General features: G+C 42.5%; 1 protein-coding gene across 1 annotated transcript; it reads left to right on the plus strand.

The window, feature by feature from the left end:
* The first annotated feature begins 517 nt into the window (after positions 1-517).
* LOC127226132 (ATP-dependent RNA helicase SUPV3L1, mitochondrial) lies at positions 518-21,129 on the plus strand. The gene is made up of 15 exons (XM_051190009.1): positions 518-788; positions 2,313-2,390; positions 2,938-3,045; positions 5,344-5,458; positions 6,909-7,077; positions 8,867-8,978; positions 9,438-9,515; positions 11,109-11,200; positions 12,971-13,151; positions 13,271-13,364; positions 15,125-15,344; positions 17,086-17,166; positions 17,797-17,973; positions 19,785-19,933; positions 20,628-21,129. Exons 1-15 carry the CDS (start codon positions 518-520, stop codon positions 21,040-21,042), a joined length of 2,340 nt encoding a protein of 779 aa, XP_051045966.1. The 3' UTR covers positions 21,043-21,129.
* The last annotated feature ends 356 nt before the right edge of the window (positions 21,130-21,485 follow it).

Genomic DNA, 21,485 nt, shown 5'->3' on the forward strand with positions numbered 1-21,485 from the left:
GGACGTACAAGTCATACAAGGACTTTACTTACTGTAAACCGCCTTGATCTGTAACAGGTCAAGCTCTGTCCTCCAACGTTATCCTAACAGTAAACTAAGGATAATAATGCACCAATTTTCTTGGAAATGTACTTTAGCGTTTAAAACCACGTGCTAATGAACGCTGGCTCACTGTAGTGGCCAGTTTGGTCACATGACGAGTCTTGCAAGGTTCCCCTCGGCTCATGTATAGCGTCCCTAAAGATGCCTGAGTAATTGTCCTTTGAAGAAAGCTGCTGCCAATTGCCGCATAAAGAGTGAGAGAATGGGATCTAGATTTCTCCAGTGTACCTTACAGACGGCATTCTTTGCTGAAGAGAGCGAACTTCCTGCCCTTACATCTTCTTTACGGTCAGGCGCACATTGGGACATCCCTGCGCCCGCTCTGGGTCCTTTCGCTCTGCAGGCGCTGGCGCGCGTCACTGTTCGGCGCCCAGTCGCCGGGCTTCTCCCGGCTCGGGTTGGAGCCTTGGCCTTCATGTCCTTTCCTCGGTGTGCCTTGCTGTGGGCTCGGCTCCCAGCGGGGCGCGGGGCTGGGTCCCGGGCGGCCACCTGCTCTGCCCTTCGCGCCTCCGTGGGGTCTTTCCCCGGGGCTCCAGGACGCGTTCCCTGCTTGGCCGCCTCCTCCTCTGCCTCTGGTGGCTCCAAAGCCCCGAACACGTCCTTGTTCGTGCCACTGACAGTGAAGCCTCAGGGTCCCAGCGCCGACGGCGACGTGGGCGCGGAGCTCACTCGGCCTCTAGACAAGAGTGAGTGTTGGAGCCCGCCCCGCGAAGCGGCATGGTCTGAGGCTCGGGCCTGCAGAATGCAGTGTGGGCTCCTTTTTGGCGCCCTCAGCATTCGGAACCAATTCACTCTTACCTCTCTTTATAGGGGCATTGACCCTTCCCGTTCCCCCTCTGAGTTGTTAAACTCTATCTCTTGGGTTGAGAGAGTTAAGAAACCTTAAGGGGTGCGCCGCTTGTGCTTCTCTGATTCTCAGAGGGCGTGAAGGGATGACAGTGAGGACTTTTAGAATTCTTTGCCATTGATTGGATGCGGGTGTCTAACAATATTAAGATGCCGTCTTGTTGCCAAGACGACGAGTCTCATCCCGATTTCTCAATAGCTACACTCTTCCACGAGGTAGACCGGCATGTAAATACAAGATAGAAGTTGATAAAAGTGTCCTTGCTAAAAGTAGTAGACATCCCTACCGTCTCAAGTTCCAGAGATGAAGTGGAAAGAAAACTTAGTATCTATCACAGGGTGGCAGTGGGTTTTGTCCTACCAACTAGGTTTGGGAATGTTTAACATACGAGTAAATGTTTTCAGTGGGATGGGGTTTCAGATTATATGGATGGGTTTTGCCAGTGTATGATTAGGAGGTGAAAGGGTGCCTCCAACCGAATGACATACTTGGAGATTAAAGGAACACCATAGGTCTTCCAGGACAAACTGTCCAGGAACGACCTTTAGACAGCTGACTTTAAAAAGCAAAGTTGATGCTTCCTATTATGACTTTAAAATAGAGACTTTATCTTGGGAGTCTGAGGCAGAGGGATGGCAAGCTCAGTGCCATCCTGAGCTGCAGAATGAGTTCCAAACCAGTTAGGGCAACTTAAGGTTTTTGAGGCCTGGCAGTGGCGGTGCATGTCTTTTATCCCAGCACTTGGGAGGCAGAGGCAGGTGAGTCTGTGAGTTTGAGGCCAGCCTAGTCTATAGAGCAAGTGGTACATAGAGAAACCCTGTCTTGAAACAAAAAACAACAACAAAAACCCCAAGATTAAGATTTTGTTTGTTTTTAAATGAGCTTGAGGCTATAGCCCTGCTTTACAGGACTTGCCAAGCATGTACAAAGCCCTAGGTTCATTTCTTAGTAATGTAATCAACTAATAATAAAATAGTACTCCTTTCCCCTTCCTCCCCTTCTACCTTTTCCCTCTTCAAAAAAAGCCCATGCTGTCCTCAGACAGGGGTGCCTGGCACTACTGGTGGCAGTGAAGCCCACCTCTTCTTGGGAGCTTTGGCCCGAGTGGTGATTAGAAGCCCCCTCTGTGGAGTTGATTCTCTCCTTGTGTGTCTGCGGCATAGCAGGGGTGCTATGTTGTTTTACTCTGTCATTTTCCCTACGCTCCGTTGTTTAGCTCACCCAGAGGGACCAGCTCAGAGCTTCATGTTCTTGCATCCTTTCTGAGGCTACTGTCTTTAGTGTTGTGACTTTACATTCCTTTTGCTTTTAGTAGATGTGTCTGAATTGGGAAACAAATGTTAAACTTTTCTCTCTCTTTTAGATGAAGTAAAGAAAATCTTAGACAAGTTTTATAAGAGGCAAGAAATTCAAAAACTGAGTGCCGACTATGGACTTGATGGTAAGGCCAACAACTTTTTAACATTTTTAATTTTTTAAAATAATTTTTTATGTGTATTTTGCCTGTACATATGACTGTGTACCACTTTCATGCCGTGTCTATGGAGAGTATTGGATACCCTAGAATTAGAGTTAGAAATGGTTGTGAGGCACCGTATGGGCCTCATTTTCCTGGAAAACAGCCAGTGTTCTTAACCACTGAGCTATCTCTCTGGCTCTGCCAATAACATCTTTATAAAGTTGTTACATTTTACTTTGCACTTTGATAAATGCAGTTATAGTTCATAGTTGTAGTCTGAAGAAAGTCTCTCTCCTTGCCTTCTTGGACCCACAAGCCCACCTTGCAAGCCAGACTACACAGTACAAGAGCTGCATGCTCAGCCTGCCTCAGTGTCCTGTTTAGTTTTAATTTTAGCCCAGCTTGTAACAAACCAGCTATGCTACCCAAATGTTAATAGGCACTTGGAGCTTGTATGCTTTTGTATGCTTTGATATTAAAAGTGGAAATAAAGACTGTCTTGTATGCTTTGATTTTGTGTTTTCCACAGCCCGTCTCTTCCACCAAGCTTTCATAAGCTTTAGAAATTACATTATGCAGTCTCATTCTCTGGATGTGGACATTCACATTGTCTTGAATGACATCTGCTTCAGTGCAGGCAAGTGCTTAGAGAATTCTTTACAAAAAATGGTTTTGTGTATGTGAGAGAGGAAAGAGGGAGATTAAGCTTCGGGGAGGAGAGGAGAGAAGTGTGTGTGTATGCCATGGCACTTATTTGGTTGGAGATAAGACAACAACTTTTGGGAGTCTGCTGTCTTCTTCCAGCTGTAGGTTCCTGGGATTGTATGGCAGTACCTTTCCTTGCTGAGCTATCTCCTTAGCCTGCTTAGAGGACTTTTAAAATTATTTCTATTTTACGTGTATGGGTGTTATGCTTGCACATATCTGTGCACTGTGTGCATGTAGTGCCAACAGAGGCCAGAGGAAGGTGTCAGATCCCCAGAAATGGAGGTGTGGAAGGTTATGAGTTGCCATGTAGGTGCTGAGAATTGAACTCTCAGCCTCTGGAAGAGCAACCAGTACTCTTAACCATGGAGCCATCACTCCAGCCCACTGAAAGGAAATTTTAAATGAATGGTTGTGTATGTGTGTGCTTCTTTGGGTACTCATGCAGAAACTAGAGGAAGGCAATAGGGTCCAGCCTATCACTGGCTCTCACTAAACCTAGAGCTGGACTGGTGGCTGGCAAGCCCCATCAATCCTCCTGTCTCTCTGCCCTTTACCCTTCCAAAGCTGGGTTTAAAGATGTGTTGGAAGCCTTGCCCAGATTTTTAGGTCTGTGCTGGGATCTGTACTCAGGTCCTCATACTTGTGCCGTGAACCCTTGTATTTACTGAGCCCTGAGAATTTTTTGTTTTGTTTTGTTTTTCAAGACAAGCTTTCTCTGTATTGCTTCAGAGGCTGTCCTAGAAGTTCTGTAGACCAGGCTGGCCTCAAACTCACAGAGATCCACCTGCCTCTGCCTCCCCAGTGCTGGGATTAAAGGCGTGGGCCACCAACACCCAACCAGCCCTGAGAATTTTAAGAATATCGAAGAATGTGTTTTCTGTTACTTCCTATACTGTGTTTATTTCTCTATTGGGGCTTCCTTGTTTTAGAATAGGTCCTGGCAATGTACTCTATGAAATAAGTCACTGCTGTCAATAGGGGTCCTCATAGGTCACTGTGCCTTTACGTCAAATCCCTCAGTAAGTCATGCACAGACTGTCGCTGTCCCATCATCCCATCCCATCCCATGAGTGGGAATGGTACACCAGTAGAATCAGTGCATGGCCCTGTCCATCTGTTTCTGCCACTGCTTCTTTCTACTCCATAAAGTTCTTGTTCTAAAAGAAAAACAAGTCACTAGGTGTGATGGCTCTCTAGTCATATCCCTCTGGAGGCTGGGGCAGGATTTCTTTGAGTTCCAAGCCAGCCTGGGCCTTGTCTTAAAACAAAAACAAACATTATTGTTTGATTTCCACATGTGTCTTGGTGTCTTAATTTAGTGTTAAATGCATCTGATACTTAGCTTTTAGCTTATATTGAGGGAGTACCTGATGATACATAGCCAAATGAGACACATTCTACTTTGCTCTCAAGGCCACTAAGGTGTGGAGAAGCTTACTTGCTTTTCTTTGGTCTTTGAAATTAAACAAACAGACAAACAAAAAGTCATTGAGCTGGGATGGAAGCATAGCTCAGGATTTGATCGTGGGCTTAGCATATACAAAGCCCTGGGTAGAAGCCCCAACAGCTATTCTACCCAAAACATTTCAAAAAAAGAAAAGTTCAAATCTCTCTAATGTACTTCCAAGCTCTTTTTGTGTATTTGTTTGTTTTATTTTGTTTTCCAAGACAGGGTTTCTCTGTGTAACCCTGACTGTCCTGGAACTCACTCTGTAGACCAGGCTGGCCTCGAACTCACAGAGATCCGCCTGCCTCTGCCTCCCATTTGCTGAGATTAAAGGTGTGTTAACCTTTGCTTACTTATACTGGAGAGTTAGAACACGTTAGTGGGCAGCTAGTTTTTTGTTTTGTCAGAAATGTGAGTCAAGTTTGGGGAAGGAAGGAAAGTAGAAAGTGGGGTCCCAAAGAAAGATGGGGCCTCTTGCTCCAGGACTCACTCAAAAGAATTGGGTTTCCCCCTGGCATAATGGTGCACACCTTTAGCGCCAGCATGTGGGAGGTAGAGGCAGGCGGTCTATGTGAGTTTGAGGCCAGCCTGATCTACAGCCAGGACAGTGAGTGCCAAAGCTACAGAGAGAAACCCTGTCTCAAAAGAGAAAAAAAAAAAGGAAGGAAGGAAGAGCTTCCTTAGCAGTGGGGGGTCTGAACTGGGAGGAGTGCAAGTTTGAGGTTGGGTTTTGAGCTTCATGCAAGAGTGATCCTGCTAATGCACTGTGCTGTTTTACAGCTCACGTGGACGATTTATTTCCATTTTTCTTGAGACATGCCAAACAGATATTTCCCGTATTGGAATGCAAGGAAGATCTCCGTAAAATCAGTGACTTGAGGATACCACCCAACTGGTTAGTTCTTGTGCTTGCTGATATAGCATTTCCTAATTTGGGGAAATTGATGTTGATGCTTTTATTATGATAAATTAGAGAGTCTACATTTTGTTTTCCCTGAAAGCAAAACAAAATAAAATAACAAAGGAATTAATTCTGTTAGACATTTTTTTTGGTGTCTCCCTTTCATCATGATAAAACTTGAGTTAAGGTTTTCTTTCTTAGGACTGATTTCAGATAAAGTTTCTTTTGGAAAATTGTTCTAAGTTATAGTCCTGATGTCTTAATGGACTGCCTGGATGTTAATAATTCTTTCCCCTTGGCCAGAGCTGCAGCATCTCTTAGCACTGTGGGCTGCTCTCTAGACTCTGCTAGTCCTCACCTTACATAGTTCTAATACAGATTGGAGAGTTTGCTCAGTTGGTAGGTCATTTGTCTAGCAGGGACAAAGCTCAGACTTGATTCCCAGCACTGCATAAAACCAGGTGTGGTGCTATATGTTTGTAATCTCAGCATTTGGGAGCTACGGGCAGGGAGTTAAGAATTCAAAGTTGCTGGTTATAGTGATTTACACCTTTAGATCGACACTCAGAATCATCTCTTGAGTTTGAGGTCAGCCTAGCCTACATAGAGGGTTCCAGGATAGCCAGGGCTATATAGATAGACTTTGTTCCCAAAAAAAAAAAAAAAAAAAAGTAAGGAGAAAAAAAGAAAGAAAGAAAAAAAATATCAGTCATTCTTGGCTATGTGAAGCCCTGTCTTTTTTGTTTTGTTTTTTGAGACAGGATTTCACTGTGTAACTTTGGAGGCTGTCCTAGAATTCACTTTATAGACCAGGCTGGTCTCAAACTCACAGAGATCCACCTGCCTCTGCCTCCCAAGTGCTGGCACAAAAGGTGTGCACTACCACTGCCAGGTAGAAACCCTATCTTTAAAAAAAAAAAAATTCCAGCTACTTGAGGAGCTCCAAATCTGATTTCCTGCTTGTTCAGAACAACTGTTGTCCTTTGCTTGAGTTCTATCTGTGTCCTGCTGGGATGTAATGAGATCATCTCCAGTGCTGCCTCCCATCGGGTGTAGTCACTGCCTGCTGTCTCTGTCTCAGAAAAGTTGCTGCAATATTTTGTGTTTGCATGTCTCCTCACCAGTCAGTCCATGTGGCTCAGTTACTATAGTTATAAATACTGAAATTACAAGGACTGGGCTATTTGCTTTAGGATCTTATGTTCAGAGTTGTGGGAACAATGCAAGCATATCTATGTGACCATTTTAAACTCACTTTTAAATCCTTGAGATAGCTAACCCTTCCCTTGCATTTGGGGGTTTCTGCCCCCCAGTAAGGGCCACTCTTGAATGTCTTGTTATTTTAATGTAGTTGTGTATCCCTTCTTTGAGTTTTTCAATTACTGTCTGCTAGGATGGGATACGAGGTTAATAGAATTAAGCTCTTTACTTCCTCATGTTTTAGGTACCCTGAAGCCAGAGCCATACAACGGAAGATAATATTCCACTCCGGCCCCACCAACAGTGGGAAGACTTACCATGCAATCCAGAGATACTTGTCAGCAAAGTCTGGAGTGTACTGTGGCCCTTTGAAACTGCTGGCACACGAGATCTTTGAGAAGAGTAATGCAGCTGTCAGTGAACTACCAACTATTTACTCATTTCCTTGATGATTTTCCTTTGTGGGGATGAAGGTAGAGGTGGGGGGGGGGAAAGTACATTGTAATTCACTGATGACATAAAAGGTGATGGTGTCCCACACAGCTGCAGGAGGAAGAGATGCTAGACTCTGGACATGCCACCCTTGTGCTGTATTCTTAATTCAGAGAAAATGTGAGACAAAGAGGCCCTGTGATCCCAGCACTTGGAATGTGGCTACATAGGGAACTCCTGTTTCAGAAAACCAAGAGACCATTAAGAACACTTAGTACAGGGAAGGAGAGTAAATATTGCTGGGTATCTCATGTAGAAAGATTGCAGTAAATGATGAGGACCCCACTGTCAAACTCTTCAGGTGCTTCATTTCCTTTTTTTGTAAAAAAAAAAAAAAAAAAAAAAAAAAAATTGAGACTCCCCCTGAAGTGCTCCGTGTCTTCTCATAGTGCTCCCCAGGATGTTTACTTCCCGGTGTTTTGGATTAGACTTTGATGCTGTGAGCTGGACCTACTGATCAGGACTAGAGCCATGGTTTCAAAATATACTAAAGTTCTTTGGTCTGAGTATTGTTCACTAAATGGACCACTTTTCATTGTCTTAGTATGACATGATGTTATCCAGTTTGGTTTAGATAATTCATATTCCGCATTTTAAAAAAAGATTGCTTTTTTGGTATGCATAATACTTTATCAATACATTTTGGATGTTTTCAGAACAAAGATTTGGTGGGTATTTTTTTTTTTTTCAATTAATGTAACTAGAATATTTTTCTGAAAGGGTGTTTTTGTTGGGCTGAAGAAATAGCTTCACTGGTTAAGAGTACTTGCTACTCTTGCAGGGATACATGTAGGGTAGCTCACAAGGTGCCTGAAACTCAAGTTCCAAGGGGTCCAACACTTTCCCACCTCTACAGGTACCATGTACATATGCATAAGAAAAAATAAAATATTTTTATTTAAATATTTTTCCATGCCAGTTCTCAAGTAATAATCTCCCTGGTCCTTCCTAGGATCCCATCTAAATCCTCACATGATAGGGCTATTTTTCTAGTTTACATTAATTTCAGAAATCCTCATTCTGTCTTTTTCTCCTGGAGCCTTTTTATTTTTTAAATACTTGTTGACTAGATTTTCTCAGATTGAGCACAGAACATTTTTTACTCTGGAGAACTCTGCAGACCTGTCTAGAATGGTTGGAACCCAGTGTAGCATACCACTGATGTTTCTTCTCAAGAGGCTCCACTCTTAGTGCTGTTCTTGAGTGTAGAAACACTGCATGCTATTGAGCTAACTCCATTAATGCTGAAATGTAGAGTGAAGGTGAAAGGAGAAGCCAGCGGTGCAACACCTGCTTGGCTTGAGCAAAGCCCTGGCCTTACTGTCTACTGCTACAGAAGGGGACAAACAAAGCCAGAGCCAGAGTTACTAGCTGGGAGCCTTGGTGCATGCCGGTAATCCCAGGACTTGAAAGTTGGAGATAGGAGGATCAGGAGTTTAAATCATAGTTGATTACATAGTGAGTTTGAGACCAGCTTGGGCTACATGAGATGCTCGCGCACGTGTGTGTGTGTGTGTGTGTGTGTGTGTGTGTGTGTGTGTAAGTAAGTAAAAGCATTAGGAATATTATATTCAGCTATTTGAATAAGTTGATAGTAATGGAATGAATCCTTTTAAATATCTGGGGCTACTTTTTGTTACCATTTTCAAGTCAGAGGTAAGTCTGTTTTTTTTTGTTTGTTTGTTTGTTTTTGTTTTTTTCTTATTCCAGGGTGTACCCTGTGACTTGGTGACAGGTGAAGAGCGACAGACAGCTGAGCTTGAGGGGAAACAAGCCACCCATGTCTCTTGTACTGTGGAGATGTGCAGTGTTACAACTCCTTGTATGTATATGCTGTTCGGAAAACTAGGACTTAGAGGTTTTCAATATAGGCCTTTATGATGAAAAAGTTAAAAATCTAGAAGAAAATAGTACACTAAATACTTGGTGTTTTAAACTATACTTTGTCATGTTTGCTTCTGAATGCTTGTTGTCCTTTGTCTTGGATGGAATCTAATCCCAGTGCTTTGATCCCAGCATTCCAGGACAGCCTGGTCTCATAATGAGTTCCAGGATACCCAGGGCTACATAGTGAAACCTTGTCTTTAAAAAAAAAGTCAAACATAGTCTGGTTGTATATTAGCCCTACACTTCCTTTCCTGTCAAAAGGGGGTAACCTCATAGTTCTCTTAAGAGGAACAAACCACTTAGAACAAGCCTACTAGAAAAGGAGCACCAAGTGATGATGCTGGTGTTGCAGTTTACGTGGCTTTATTGCTTATGGTGACTCTTTTGTTTTAAGATGAAGTGGCTGTGATCGATGAAATTCAGATGATTAGAGACTTGGGCAGAGGATGGGCCTGGACCAGAGCACTTCTAGGTGAGTGTTCTTACTGCTTCAGTCAGCTGCTGCTTCTCTTTTTGAGAAAAGTTATATTTTAATATTATTTAAGAATGAAAGAATATCCTGATTTTGTGATTTATAAAATTAACACAACCAAATAACTAAAGTAGAAATGGTAGAGCACTCTCCTAGTGTGGTAGGACCCTGAGTATAATCCTTAGCACCAAGAACAGTTGAAGTTTGAGTTTGGGGACTTGGTTCATTTGTAGAGTGCCTGCCATCAAGCCATGCATGAAACCCTGGGTCTGATTTCCAGAACTACATTAACTGGGTGTGATAGAACATTCCTGTTATCCAGCAGTTGGGGGGAGGACCATCAGGACTTGAGAGAATCGTGGACTACACAGCAAGTTCGGGGCCAGCCTGGGCTACCTTAAGGGAAAAAGAAAGTATGTCTTGCCATATTTAGTCACTGTTAATATCTTGATACGGTCCATATCAGTTTTAGGACTTAGAACTTTGTGTTTGCTTTTTCTGGTTCTGTTGTTTCATATTGTGCAGATGAATATGTTTGGGTATTGTCCACTGAAAAGCAATACTGAAATTTGTTTCATGGTACTGAACATTTTTCTCATCACCAGCAGTTCTGTAGTAGGATTATTGATAAGTGTAGTTTTTTACTTTTGATTTGTTTTTGTTTTATATGATGGGGGGTCCTAGACGTAGAATTGTTCAGGTTCACAGGCACGAAAGAATGTGTATTGTCTGATTTTTATTTATTTATTTATTTGTTATTTTGGTTTTTCAAGACAGGGTTTCTCTGTGTAGTTTTGTAGATCAAGCTGGCCTCGAACTCATAGAGAACTGCTTCCTGAGTGCTGGGATTAAAGGCATGGGCTACCACCTCCTGACTTGCCTGATTTTTGTTGTTGTTGTTCTGTTTTGCTTTTTGAAAGAGTTTCCCTGAGTAACCTTGGCTATCCTGGAACTCACTTTGTAGATCCGATTAGCCTCAAATTCATAGAGATCCACTTGCCTCTGCCTCTCAAGTGCTGGGACTAAAGGTATACACCACCATGCCTAATATATTGCCTGACTTTTTAAATGAATTTTCTTCTTTTTTCATCAAACAGGGTCAACTTCAGGTCTTCCTGCCTCATCCTGTGAAGTGTTAGGGTTATTGGCTAGTCCCACCACACTTGGTTTGAAATACGTTTTGACCTAGCATATTGTAGGACAGGCATTTTCAGGTTGAAAACAAGTTGCTTGTTAGATGGTAGGTGAAAGTAGGTCTGCTTAGGGCTAAGGAACCTGGAGCTATTTCTGCTCGCTAGTTCCCATACTCCTTGAAGTACCTCAGCTTCCATGGAGTTCTGACTTGAAGAACACATGCCTAGGACTAACACCCATCATTAAATATCAGAGTGCCAGCCTCCCATCCTGCTTGGCCTTTACCCTATGGTGCTGTCAGCCTTGTTTGGAGCAATCTGAAGCCTGTAAATTTATAAAACTGGCCTCTATCTTTGCTCTTTCAAAGAAGGCTTGGGTCAAAGAGTCTGAAAACATTGGACAGAGTTACAATGCCATTAGGAGTAAAACAATAATGTAAATCCTTATGTGCATTTACAGGACTCTGTGCTGAAGAGGTCCATTTGTGTGGAGAATCTGCTGCTATTGACCTGGTCGCTGAGCTTCTGTACACAACTGGTGAGGAGGTAGAGGTAAGAGGCTGTGGGCTGCTTTTTCAAGGGCTGTGCCACAAATCTAGGGCACCTGTCTACTGGCTCCTTAGAAACTCTAGGCTCACAGAATCAGAGGTTACCTATGCATCTAGCACACAGTGAGCAAGTGCCACAATGTATATGAAGTTGGCATGAGGAGACCCCTTATTCTTATGCAGCCTGAATATTTTTTAAAGGAAAATTGAAATCAGAGCTTATCAAAAAGGAAACCTTTATTTTCTATAGCTGATTGGCTCATACATTCTCTTAAACTTCATGTGAAGTTCTGGTGGAGAAGCTGTGTCTTCCAAGAGTATGGGGGATGAGGTTATTTTGTTGTGTTTTTTGCTTGAGATACAGTCTCACTGTGTACCTCAGGCTGGCCTTAAATTCATTGCAATCTCCTGCCTTTAATTTCCTGAGTGGTGGGTTTATAGGCATTTACTATCACATTTAGCTTTCAGTATCAACAATCTTTGGAGAATTAAGCCAGATAAGTTTGTTTACTTGTGGTGCTGGGAATGGGACCAAGGGCTTTATGCTATGGAGCTTCATCCACAGCTAATGGATTTAAGTCTGTAGAGCTTAGTAAGTCAGACTATTGAATTTGAGACTCAGCCTAAGTCTGTATTGTTCTCAGTCCTCTGTATCACACATTGGGGCCCTTGTTATTTATGTAATTGCCAGATTTGGTTTGTATCCATTTTGCAGATGTGGACTAGGAAGAAATTTGTTTCCTTTACAAATTACCCAGAATTCAGAATTCTTAAATAAGATACTAAATTGTATCTGTTGCTTTCCTCATTGCTGTGACAGACGAAGTAGTTGAACAAAGGAAGGGCTATAACTTCGGGTTCTAATAGGTCTTAATAATAAAAGTCTGGAGTCATATATAAGGGTAAAAGCTGAAAGATCAGAGAGATGAAGGAGCAAGCCACAGCCACACCTTACTTCCTAGCTGAAAAGAGATAGAGTTCCTGTTTCCTCAGCCTATAATCCTGTCTCTGTCCAGCCATCTCACTTCCTGTCTGTCTGTTAGCTAGTGGCAAGCTCCACCTTCTGATCTTCAGACATGCTTTATTTGTACAAACAAGATATCACCACAAAGGGCTTCTTTTGGCTCTTAGTTTCCGAGTCCACTGACACGGTGCTCAGCCAGCTTTGCTTTTTATTCTCTCTGAACCCCAGCCATGGGATGGTATTACTCACATTTAAGGTGGGTCTTTCCTGCTGTTACAACCTTTAGTAAACATTCTCATAAGGTACACCCAGAGATATGTTTCTATAATGATTCTAAATCTAGTCCACCTGACAGTGCAGATTAGCTTTTACAAAAATGTGGAAGTGCTTTAAGTTGACCTGTAACAATCTCATGCTGTCCTTTGAGGGAGGTAGAGTAGATCGAAGTGGGAGAAATCTTGGACTTTGCTGCATTGGGCCCTGTCTGCAACAAACCACAGAAGTCTGAAAAGATCTGACCTCATACATTTTATTCGACTGGTTTACTCTGCCATAAAATGGAAATATCAGTCCATAATCTTTCTGAAGCTGCCATACTGTCCTGGAGAAGTTCTTTAAGGCAGTTGACACATATCATTAATTTAGCAGTGCCAAAAATTGAGAGTATCACAGCATCCAAATGAATGATTCAATATGTTCCTAAAAGTTGATGCTTAACCAGCCTTTAATTCAGTTGCCTGTCTTGCAAGCTTTTCATTAATCTAGTACTGACCTGAGTGTGTTACTTTTGCATGTATGTCTTTATTGCAGGTTCACAAATATGAAAGGCTTACCCCCATTTCCATGCTGGATCATGCACTTGAGTCTTTAGATAATCTTCAGCCTGGGGACTGCATCGTCTGTTTTAGCAAGAATGATATTTATTCTGTGAGCCGACAGATTGAGATTCGGGGACTGGAATCCGCTGTTATATATGGCAGCCTCCCACCTGGTAATAATTGGCTTCTACTGTGACTGGTGTGAAATTGCTTACATTTGCCATTTAGGTTGAGATATGTTTAGAAAGCATAGTAAGAAAAAAATGGAATTAACATGAACTATTCCTTCTAGGGACCAAACTTGCTCAAGCAAGAAAGTTTAATGACCCCGATGATCCGTGCAAAATCCTGGTAGCTACAGATGCAATTGGCATGGGACTTAATTTGTAAGTAATTTGTTTTTAATAAATGGTGGGTTAGATGGCAGTTTTTTGTTTGTTTGTTTCAGTTTTCTAATTGGTTAGGGTGAAATTAATAATGTAGATTTGAGCTTTATATTTTTATATTTGTTTGGGAAATAAAGGAGAATATCGCAGGACTCTGGGTTTGGAGTGTTCCCCTGCTAGGGCAAATCAGCTGTTCCCTTGCTTTATTTATTCTAGGTTTTTTAGTCATGCAGAATCCAAGTGCCTCCAGTGTGGGTCACTCATTCATTATCTCTAGGTAGTGAAAGTGGCCAGACTGTTGAGACTCAAAAAACTAAGAGTTTTTGGCAGCTCCCGTGTGTGTTTGGAACAGTCTTGCCAGGTTGTCCAGGCTTGCCCTGCCTTGAGTTTAGTATGTAGGCCTCGCTGACCTTGAGCTCTTTGCCACCACTCAGTCTGTCTTTTGTTGTTTGTTTTGATTTTTTTTTAAACATTTTTTATCTTAGCTACATGTGTTTTATCTGCATGTCATGCACATGTGTCACATGTGTGCAGTACTGAATGGGCCAAAACCTCTGGAGCTGGAGTTATAGATCACCAAGTCCTTTGCAAGAGCAGTCAGTGCTCCCTTCAGTTGGTATCACTACATGCCTGGACTGGCCTCCAACTCCTGCATTCCAGACAGTCTCTGCTGGAGCTCCTCAAGTCCCTGGGACTTGAGGGGTGTGCCACTGTTCTTAGCACAGCTAACCTGTGACATAGTGTGAGAGCACTTTATTTGGTGTCATTTTCTTAGCTTAATAAACTCTAATATCATACAAATTTCCCTCTCAAAGGGTGATTTTAAGTAAATATACACAGTTATTCAGATATCTTGCTTGAGAGCTGGCCATGGTAGCACATATCACATGTCTGTAATCCTCTCACCTGATAGGCTTAGGCAGGAAAGTCACAAATTCAAGAGGGCTACATACTGAGTTGCAAGCCAACCAGAGCTGCAAATTAGACCCTGTCTTTTTTTTTTTTTTTTTTTTTTTTTGGCTTTTCAAGACAGGAATTTTGTGTAACAGTTCTGGCTGTCCTGGAATTTGATTTGTAGTCCAGGCTGGCCTCAAACTTGCAGAGATCCTGCCTCTGCCGAGCAGGGGGGGGGGGGGGAGGAGAGGAGAAGCTTGTTTCAAATTCTTTTTTTCTTCATCTTTTGGGTTTTTTTTATTTTATTAGCCAGGCTGTCCTAGAAGTCATTGTGTAGCCTACTCTGTCCTCAAAACACAACAGTCTTTCTGTCTGAGCTTCCTGAGTGCAAGGGTTATAGGTGTGTGTACCACAATGCCTCAGCTTTTCTCCTTAAGAAAAAAAATTGCCAGGTGTGGTGGCACATGCCTTTAATTCCAACACTTAGTGGGCACAAGCAAATGGATCTCTGTGAGTTTGTGGCCAGCACGCTCTACATAGTTTCTAGAAGCCAAGGACTGTGTAGGGAGACAAAATATTTTTTTTAAATTTTATGTGTATGGTTTTTTGCCTGATGTTTTTGTACACAACACTTGTGTGCATGGTACAGTTGGAGGTGTCTTATCCCGCAGATGATTGTGAGCTACCATGTGAGTGCTGTGACTAGAGCTCTAGGGTCCTCTGGAGGGGCAGCCACTACTCTTAACTACTGAGCCATCTATTCAGCCCCATTGTGACTTAAATGAGAGTTGGACTGAGAACACCTGTGATGACCCAAGCAACAGGGCTGTGAATAGTCTGTGGGGTCACTTTTATTTCTATTTCAGGAGCATAAGGAGAATTATTTTTTACTCCCTTATAAAGCCCAGCATCAATGAAAAGGGAGAGAAGGAACTAGAGCCAATCACCACCTCCCAAGCTCTGCAGATTGCTGGCAGAGCTGGCAGGTTCAGCTCACACTTTAAAGAGGGACAGGTCACAACGATGCACCGAGAGGACTTGGCCTTATTGAAGGAGATTTTGAATAGACCTGTGGATCCCATACAGGTAAGGCTTAATATGTCACTGCTCCTGCTGCATGCAGGACAGTCGCTCCTTCCCTAGTCTCTTGCCTCAAAGTCGTGGAAACAGAAGGGCAGCTTGAGCTGGGGAAACCATGTCAAGACAGCTCTCCTTGGGGCTGGAGACGTCTCAGTAGTCAAAAGAGAGTGCACACTGCTTTTGCAGAACACCTGAGACTGGTTCTCAGCACCCATGATAGGCAGCACACACACCACCTCCCATCAACGTAATTTAAAAATAAATAAATACACTTTCCTCTGGTGTTTTATTAGAGAGCCATCAATACCTCTTAGACAGAGAGTTATGTATAAGTGAAAGATATGTATTCAGCAGGTTTAGGCGGCCTGATTTTCCTTGCTTGGGTGCACATAGATTCATGTCATTAAGTGGAGAACTATTTGACTAGAGAAGAAACTTAGCCCTGAGTTATACTATTGCAAGTGAGGACTGAGTCAGTATATGGCTATTGGATCATATTTTAAAGCAAGCTAACTTAAGTTTCTAGAAATTCACATTACTTTTTTTTTTTTTTTTTTTTTTTTTTGTCAGTAAGATGGTATGAAAGGAACTATATGTGAGATGATGGGGATGGAGGCTGGTGACATGACTCAGTCTTCCTGTTCCCTCATACCTTCCTCTCCCCTCCTTTTCTCCCCTTCCTCCTCCCTTCCACCCCCATGTTCCCAATTTGTTCAGGGAAATCTTGTCCCTTTCTTCTTCTCCGGGGGACATGTATGTCTCTCTTAGGTCCTCCTTGTTTCCTAGCTTCTCTGGTGGTATGGATTGTAGGCTGATAATCCTTTGCTCTATGTCTAAAATCTATGTATGAGTGAGTACATACCATGTTTTTCTTTTTGTGACTGGATTACCTCACTAAGGATGTTTTCTTCTAGTTCTATCCATTTGCCTGGGAATTTCAAGATTCTCTTGTTTTTTCCCATTGAATAGTATTCCATTGTGTAAATGTACCACCTTTTCTTTATCCAACTTCAGTTGAGAGTCATCTAGGTTGCTTCCAGGTTCTGGCTATTACAAATAATTCTGCTATGAACATAGTTAAACAGATGTCCTTGTAAGAATGAGCATCTTTTGGGTATATGCCTAAGGGTGGAATTGCTGAATCTTGTAGTAGACTGATTATCATTTTCCTGAGGAATTGCCATATTGATTTCTTAAGTGTCTGTACGAGTTTGCACTCCCACCAGCAGTGGAGGAGTGTTTCCCTTTTCTCTACATCCTCTCTAGCATAAGCTGTCATTGGTGTTTCTAATTTTAGCCATTCTGACAGGAGTAAGGTGGTATCTCAGAGTTGTTTTGATTTGCGTTTCTCTGATGGCTAAGGATGTTGAGCACTTTCTTAAGTGTCTTTCGGCCATTTTGGATTTCTTGTCCATTTTTATTCAATAGAGAAAACTACAGTTTGGAAAATGTTTCATCCTTGAAAGCCTTTTTTTTTTCTGTTGGATATATATTCTAGTACTCTGACTGAAATATAGCAGAAGGCTGCATAATCTGTCATTTCCATTAAATAATCCTGTCAGCTTTTCTAATTGCAGTAAATAGTGTACATGGTCATGTCCTTTTCTCTGTATTACTGAAATTCTTGGCATGGGATTCATTTGGTAAGAACCTAGCCTAATGTAGGGCATTGTTTCAGAAGAAGAAAATGCCATTCAAAAATGAAGGGGAAAATTCAGCTTATTGTCATCTTGTCTTATTTCTATAGGCAGCCGGTCTTCACCCAACTGCTGAGCAGATTGAAATGTTTGCTTACCATCTTCCTGAGACAACGCTGTCCAATCTCATCGTAGGTGGAAGCTCTTTTAATTTTTTTCTTCTAAAATTGTTGAAATGCCATGTCAGTACTGGCTCACTGCATGGACAGTAATGGATGGTTCACCTTTGTGCAGATGCTGCCCATGAAATTTATATTTCTGGTGAAAACTTCCGAAGTCTGGGAGTGCTGGATGTGTCAGTGTACACTTGTAAGCCCAGTGTCAGGACATTAAAGCTGGAGTCCCTGGAGTTGGAGGCTAGCCTGAAGGGGGGAGGGATGGCATAGTGAGCTTCAAAAAGAAATACAGATTAGATCTGGGCAATGGTGGCACATACCTTTAATCCCAGCACTCGGGAGGCAGAGGCAGGTGGATCTCTGAGTTTAAGGCTAGCCTGGTCTACCAAACAAGTTCTAGGACAGCCAGAGCTGTTACACAGGGAAACTCTGTCTCGAAAAACCAAAAGAAAAGAAAAGAAAAGCGAGTTAGGAAGGCCATAGGAGAAATGTCTTAGCTTTAGAGAGGATCGAGGCATGCCTCTCCTCAGGTCTGCTAGGGATTAAAGAGGTTGTGTTTTGTGGGCTTGAATTCTTTATTCATACACAGTGGGATGGATATTCACATCCAGGCAGACCAGTAAATTCATATGTATTTTCTCCCAGGATATTTTTGTAGACTTTGCACAAGTTGATGGGCAGTATTTTGTCTGCAATATGGATGATTTTAAGTTCTCTGCAGAGTTAATCCAGCATATTCCACTAAGTCTACGGGTGAGGTATGTGTTCTGCACAGCCCCGATCAACAAGAAACAGCCTTTTGTCTGCTCTTCACTGTTACAGGTATGTCTTTAGCTCTATGCTATTTAGAGTTGTTCCAGGTTGATCCACTAATACTTTGTCCACTAAAAGAAAGCACTTGGGAGAGTACACTAAATATAGGAAACTGCAGAAACTTAAACATAAAGTGACTTGGTAATTTTTAAAAGCTAACCATGCTTTGTATGTGGGCCTGGATGGTAGCCACTGTGAAAAAGCTGAAATACAGTTAAATAAGTGCTTGGAGGGACTAGAGTTTGGTGGTGGCGGTGGTATTCATTTCCTTAACTGTGCTTGTTTCCTTTTTTGGAGGGGTGGGGGGCAGGGGAGGGTTTGAAGAAAGGGTTTTTTTGTAGCTTTGGAGCCTGTCCTGAAACTTGCTCTGTTGACCAGGTTGGCTTCAAATTTACAAATATCCTCCTGCCTCTGCCTTCTGAGTGCTGGGATCAAAGGCATGCGTCACCACTGCCTGGCACCTCTTCTTGTCCATTTGCTCTGGGCTGTGGTTTGACTTGTGAGGAGCACAGGATTCTGAGAGAAAGGACAGTAGCACTGAACTGTATTGGGTCCTTAAGTGCCTGCTGCATCACCCTGAGTGCTCACCTCATGTCACTAAACTCAGGGTTCTTCTCTGGACTTCTTGCCATCTTCACCATAGGCCTTAGCATTCTGTTTACCAGCTCTCTTTCAAATCAATGTATTTTGAATTTACCTTTTACATTATTGTACAATTATATAAATAATAAACAAATATTTTTCATGCCAAATTAGCTTATTATGGAAAGGTTAAAACTGTCTGCCATCCCCAGTCTCAGGCCTCTGGAACACCTGCTGTTACAGTTATTTCTCACGGTATCTACCTGCGTGCATGTACGTGTAGGAATTCCAGTTCTGTTTTGTGGGTGTTTTCCTATAAATGTTATAATGAATTATTCTGTAACTTTCTTTTTTCCTTTTCCCTTAACAGTGTGCCTTTGAGGTCTGTGTTCAAGCATTTTACTGGAAGAATGTCTTTGGTGGGAAAGCCAGGATAAGGGGGAGATTATGGGGTAGTCCTCAACTACTGCATGCTCACATGACTGGAGCCACTTCCTGTGGCCTTGATCCTGTGTACACCATTCATCAGACAATAATTCCAATAGAGCAAGAATCTCTGCCAGGGAGGGAGGACCCTAGAAGAGTACAAGCCAGCATTGTTTAGGCCTTCTGTTGGAACCTGTGAAATCTGGAGGTTTTTCCTATTCTGCTACCTCATCTGTACTGAACTATAAGCTCAGTCTGCTGATGGCCTAGGATGCCACTTAGGATGGTGGTTTTGAGAAACCAGTTCTCTTACCATGTGGATTCTGGGGACTGAGCTCAGGCCACTAGGTTTATCAGTGAGTGCTTTTACCCAAGGAGTCAGTCTTGCTGGCCCATTTTAATTTTATATTTTTGGTTGTGATCCTAGCTTTTAATAGCTGAGCCATCTCTCCAGCCCCCCATTTTAATTTTAAACAAACATTTTAAGCTGAACATGGTGGCACACACTCATAACCCCAGTGCCCAGATGGAGGCAAGAGAATCAAGAATTCAAGATCTCTCTTGATTAGTAATATGAGGCCAGCTTGCCCTGAAAAGGTCCTTGTTTGAACTAAATAAACCGTTATAAAGTATTAAATGTTTTTTGTTTTTGTTTTTTTGTTTTTTTTTTTAATGTAGGAAAGTGTTAAGCAGGAAGGAAACCAGCTTGTCTTTTGAAACAGCCACAGTTAACAGGTTGCACCTCCTTTTTCTTCCTAACTAGGTCTAAGAGGATTCCGGTTATGTTACCAAACTCTGTTCTTTCCTCTCAGTTTGCCAGGCAGTACAGCAGGAATGAGCCGCTGACCTTTGCATGGTTACGTCGGTACATCAAGTGGCCTTTGCTTCCGCCTAAGAATATTAAAGACCTCATGGATCTTGAAGCTGTCCATGATGTCTTTGATCTCTACCTGTGGCTGAGGTATCAACCCTTTCCCTCTCTATGCTCTCAGTTTTCTAACTCACTTGTGAGTGAATTTTTGCTCTTTAAACACCACTCGCTGGGTGCTCTCTATTATATGTTCTTTAGAGCTTTATTTATTATGTATACAGTGTTCTTCCTGCACGTATGCCTGCAGGCCAGAAGAGGGCACCAGATCTCATTACAGGTGATTGTGAACCACCATGTGGTTGCTGGGAATTGAACTCAGGACCTCTGGAAGAGCAACCAGTGCTCTTAACTGCTAGCCATATCTCCAGCCCCTTTTATCATGCTTTATATGAAGGTGCTTGGGTTTGGTTTATACTCTTTCCCTGAAAAGACTTTTGCTAATGAAAGAGTAGTGTCCATTGGGAACTATTTAGAAGGGAAGAACCTCAACTCCGTCTAGACTTACAGTCTCATTAAAAAAAAAAAAAAACTATTGCTATGTGTGTGCATGTACGTGTTTATATGATGGGCTAGATGGGAAATGCACATGCTAGGGTGCATTGTGTTTCAGGGGCCAACTTTGTGGAGCTGATTCTCTACTTCCTTGTTTTTATGTGGCCCTGTGACTCTAACCATCTCAGCAGCCCAGATCATGCATTTTAACAAGGCTTCTGGCCTGTTAACTTAATCTTTGTTTTAAAATGTAGGTAGGTTGTTACAGTTGGCTCTTTGTTCTTTTTTTCAGCTACCGATTTATGGATATGTTCCCAGACTCCAACCTTGTTCGAGGTCTTCAGAAAGAACTGGATGCCATTATCCAAGATGGTGTTCACAACATCACCAAACTGATTAAAATTTCTGAGTCACGCAAGCTTTTGAATCTGGAGATTTTACCACTAGGGAACCAGTCACATTTGTCAGGAACCTTAAAGAGCCCAGCAAAAAGGACACGTGGCACCAAAAGTACAGGGGGTAAAGCCACAGAGCCACTCAGCCCCAGTGCCAAGGACCTGCCCCTTGCTTCCAGGCTGGTGCAGCAAGGACTCCTCACTGCAGACATGCTGAAGCAGCTCCAGAAAGAGTGGCTGACACAACGACCAGAACTTGGCAAAGAAAAAGCAGGGACAAGAAGAAAGAAAAAGGACCCCAACTCTGACTAGTTTTTTTTTTTTTTTTAATTTTGCAAATAAAAATCGATTTTAAATCCTTATGCACATGGCATTCACTGCCTGTGATAGGATTGTGGCCATCTTGCACTCCCCCTCTTCCCCCCCCCCACAGAAAAGTAAATTCCTAAACTACTTATTTCAACCTTTAAAATAGTATCTTCAGCTGGGCATTGGTGGCACACATCTTTAATCCCAGCACTTGGGAGGCAGAGACAAGTGGATCTCTGTGAGTTGGGGCCAGCCTGGTCTACAGAGCTAGTTACAGGACAGCCTCCAAAGCCACAGAGAAACTGTCTTGGGAAAAAACAGAAAAAAAAAAAAAATAGTGTCTTCAAGGTTTTACCTAACTGTTCATAATGGCCTTTTATAGAGTAGCCACAAGACACTGCTGTTTCAGAGACCCTTCGAGACATCACCTCAGTTTGAGGGATTAT

The sequence above is a fragment of the Phodopus roborovskii genome, unplaced genomic scaffold, assembly GCF_943737965.1.
Source record: "Phodopus roborovskii unplaced genomic scaffold, PHOROB, whole genome shotgun sequence".
Classification (NCBI taxonomy): domain Eukaryota; kingdom Metazoa; phylum Chordata; class Mammalia; order Rodentia; family Cricetidae; genus Phodopus; species Phodopus roborovskii.

What these genes read in the sequence shown, in the direction of transcription:
- LOC127226132 (XM_051190009.1), top strand. Translation starts at nt 518, where the DNA reads ATGTCCTTTCCTCGGTGTGCCTTGCTGTGGGCTCGGCTCCCAGCGGGG. An exon ending in TTGAGGATACCACCCAACTG is followed by an intron (nt 5,459 to 6,908) that starts GTTAGTTCTTGT and finishes CTCATGTTTTAG; the next exon opens with GTACCCTGAAGCCAGAGCCA. An exon ending in TCTGCTCTTCACTGTTACAG is followed by an intron (nt 17,974 to 19,784) that starts GTATGTCTTTAG and finishes CTTTCCTCTCAG; the next exon opens with TTTGCCAGGCAGTACAGCAG.